The sequence below is a fragment of the Amblyomma americanum genome, unplaced genomic scaffold, assembly GCF_052857255.1.
Source record: "Amblyomma americanum isolate KBUSLIRL-KWMA unplaced genomic scaffold, ASM5285725v1 scaffold_164, whole genome shotgun sequence".
Taxonomy (NCBI): Eukaryota; Metazoa; Arthropoda; class Arachnida; order Ixodida; family Ixodidae; genus Amblyomma; species Amblyomma americanum.
Genome location: NW_027526636.1, coordinates 49,627 through 52,590, shown reverse-complemented (window position 1 = coordinate 52,590; position 2,964 = coordinate 49,627). Strand labels below are relative to the sequence as shown.

General features: G+C 52.1%; 1 protein-coding gene across 1 annotated transcript; it reads left to right on the top strand.

Moving 5' to 3' along the window:
- Window positions 1-650: 650 nt before the first annotated feature.
- On the top strand, window positions 651-2,062 carry LOC144112459 (uncharacterized). Its single transcript, XM_077645289.1, has one exon. It carries the CDS (start codon window positions 908-910, stop codon window positions 1,718-1,720), a length of 813 nt encoding a protein of 270 aa, XP_077501415.1. The 5' UTR covers window positions 651-907; the 3' UTR covers window positions 1,721-2,062.
- The last annotated feature ends 902 nt before the right edge of the window (window positions 2,063-2,964 follow it).

Below are 2,964 nucleotides of genomic sequence, written 5' to 3'. Positions count from 1 at the left end.
CAAGTTTTCTCTCTAGGGACACGTGAAGGGGATTCTTTTTCAATAGTCCTTAACGTAAAGATGTTTTAACGCGACGGCGTTAAAGAGCTCGTGTCGCAGAAAACTCGGTGTTGCCGGCGTCTGGCCGTGAGCGAAAAATGGCACATCTCGGTGGACACCTGAACCGCGCCTTAAGGAAAAGGACTTTCCTTCCCTTACTGCGCTGTACGTGTGTCCAGCGAGAATTGTGAGACGGGCGTCATTTTCTTTCCTTAAAACCAATTTTCATTTCAATTTCCTTCCCTTATACGGCCCAGTTCGGGTGTCCACCGAGATATGCGAGACAGGCGTTTCCGTAAAAAAAAAAATTGTTTTCATTTTCCTTGCCTTCCGGTGCGGTTGTGGTGTTCACCAAGATACGTTTCCTTACCTTAAATTGACCGGGCAAGGGGTCGCACCGAAGGGCGATGGCGTTCTGTGGCTTCCTTGGCAATGGTGCAACACGCTGTCGCGACCAGCTCTTAAAGGCGAACCTTAAGCGTCTTTCAAATTTTTTCTTTCATTTTCGAGATTTGAAAAGTGTTTGTATAAATACAATGATTAGAGCTCTTGTAGCTTTTGGCCATTCCACGTGGCCATGCGCTAAAATGGCAGGGAGAGCAGAAGACGAGGAGGCAGCCGCGCTCGCGTGCCACGCGCAGTAGCGCCCCTAGCTCGCCCGGCGGACCGACGGTTGTGCTGGGCTTTGCCGGTCCAGGCCGGTTCCCAAGCGCCCCTTGCCCCGATAGACGAAGGCACAGTCGGTGGATTCGCTTCCCGTACCTCGCGAAGCTGAGTCCAGCCCCTGGTTTGCCTTCGACTGCGGCCGCCGGAAACATCGCACCGGGAGGAGCCCCAAGTTGGCCACGGAGTCTGACCTAAACTGATCATGGAGAGCGACGAATCCGGGAACTTCAGGAAAGCTCCAAAGCAAAAGTCGAGCCCCAAGGAAAGCGACCCTGACGCATCCAAGCTGATAGGAACCCAGAAGCAGGTAAACCCCGGCCAGCCGAAGCCCCGACGAACCAGGAAGAAGGCAACTGTGGCCGCGGGTGCGGTCGACTTGTCGCCTGGGAAACCTAGCATAAGCCGCCGCAGCGCTCAACCACCTTCGCCGAGGGAGCCCGTGGCACTCAAGGATGGTGTACCGAAAGCCCCTGCTCCCACGTCAGGCAAGACAGCATTGCAGAAGAACCATTGTGTAAAGAAGACGGCTGGTCTGCCTGGAAGCGAGGCCACTGGGCCCTCGACGGATGAAGTGAAGATTCTTCACCGGAGGGGCCGTACTTCTGGCACGCCGAGGGAGGCATCAGACATCACCGACGGGGGTGCACGTACGCGTAGTACCAGCCGGCGGCCAGGCAGCAAATCTCGCAGTGACAGAGGTGAGAAGCGCCACCGAAGCAGCCGTCACCAGTCTCGAAGCAGCGGGGGTGGACGACGTCGCCCCCGATCGCATCGGCAGTCTCGGGCTGGATCCTCTGCCCGGAGCATCTCAGGCAAGCGAACATCCAAGAAGCGCCGCCATTCCCGCTCAAAGTCATCAAAGCGTAGCTCCGGGCGGAAGCGCACAGGCGGACGCCACCACCGCTCTACGAGCATGTCGTCAGCCAGTGGAGCGGCGAAGATATACCCAAAAAAAATCCCACGATCGAGGTCTCCTGGAAGCGCCCGGAGGAAGCATGGGGCCAGCAAATATTAAGACGACGATGTCAGAGTGACTCTAGATACGGGGTGGAAGCGGATTCGGACAAGCACCGGTTCTTTCGAGAACCGAAGGAGGACCGGCCGTGGATTCCTTGTGTTAAAAAATCTCTTTGAAATAATCTGAAATCAGGAACTTGGCGGGAAGGCTGTACGCGAGAAACGGCCAATAGTATATCATACAGTGAGCCGTGCAAGAAAGACGATGATGTGGAACAGCGGAAACCAGTCGCCCGAGATCTTAAACGACCTGCAGCTCAGGCGGTGTTGTCGAAACAAAACTGAAATTTGATAGTGATAACCTTCAGATGCTATTAAATTAGCTTCACTTGCAGTGGCACTAATTCTTTTCATATTTATCGTTTTGATTGTTGGATTCGGAATTTTGGGGAGTTTATAGGCGGAATAGATGCAAGAACACTGATTTCGCTCACATTTGTTACCAGTCTCGAGATTTTTGTTAGTACCTTACCCAAGGGAGAGGAGGAGGGGGGTGGGGGGGTGGAGGAAATCATGTGGGTAATGGCCCCCTTAAAGCTGCTGCCCTGCTGCTGCCCTAAGTGCTCACAGTTTTGTGAACAGGCGTTTGGACGTCTGCACTAGCTGGTACCGTAGAGTAAAACACAACCGGGCATAAGCCGCCAATTATCTCCGCTCATGCGCGCTGAGCGGAGATAAGTATTCTGCATTTCTGTTGACGTTAAGCCAGCTTTCGCCTATGTCTGTGCAGCATAAATTCAATCTTCATGGCGAACACCTGTCCCTCCTCCATTTCCCAAAGAGTCCCACGAATGTATTTTGCACTTAGTGATACGCTTAGAGGAGCAAAAACTACTACTGCGGGCATGTCAGGGCCATTGAACTAATGGTGGAAAACTGTGGTAACCGGACGACACATAAAAAAAAAGATGAAGATACCACCTAAACTGATTGTTAGAAAAGAACGAAAAAAGCCTACTGTGGCCAGTACCACACCGTGCGTATGTGCCATTAAGCTTGAGGACTTCATCATCATCACAAAAATTAAGCTTTGCAAAGCTGACGCTGGTCTAGCTGGTGCAGATAAAAAGTGGTGGAAAACAGTGCACATTGGCCAAGGGACAAAATAAAATGAAAGACCACACGTGCCTTTACCATAAAAAAAGGAACGATATGAAAACATCCATTCAGCGCGAGAGAGTGAAAGTGTGAGTGAGAAATCCTGATCAGACGAAAGGACGAGAAGCAAAACCGAACCGATTT

Bases quoted from the DNA above. Each gene is read 5' to 3' on its own strand.
- LOC144112459 (XM_077645289.1), top strand. From the start codon at position 908: ATGGAGAGCGACGAATCCGGGAACTTCAGGAAAGCTCCAAAGCAAAAG.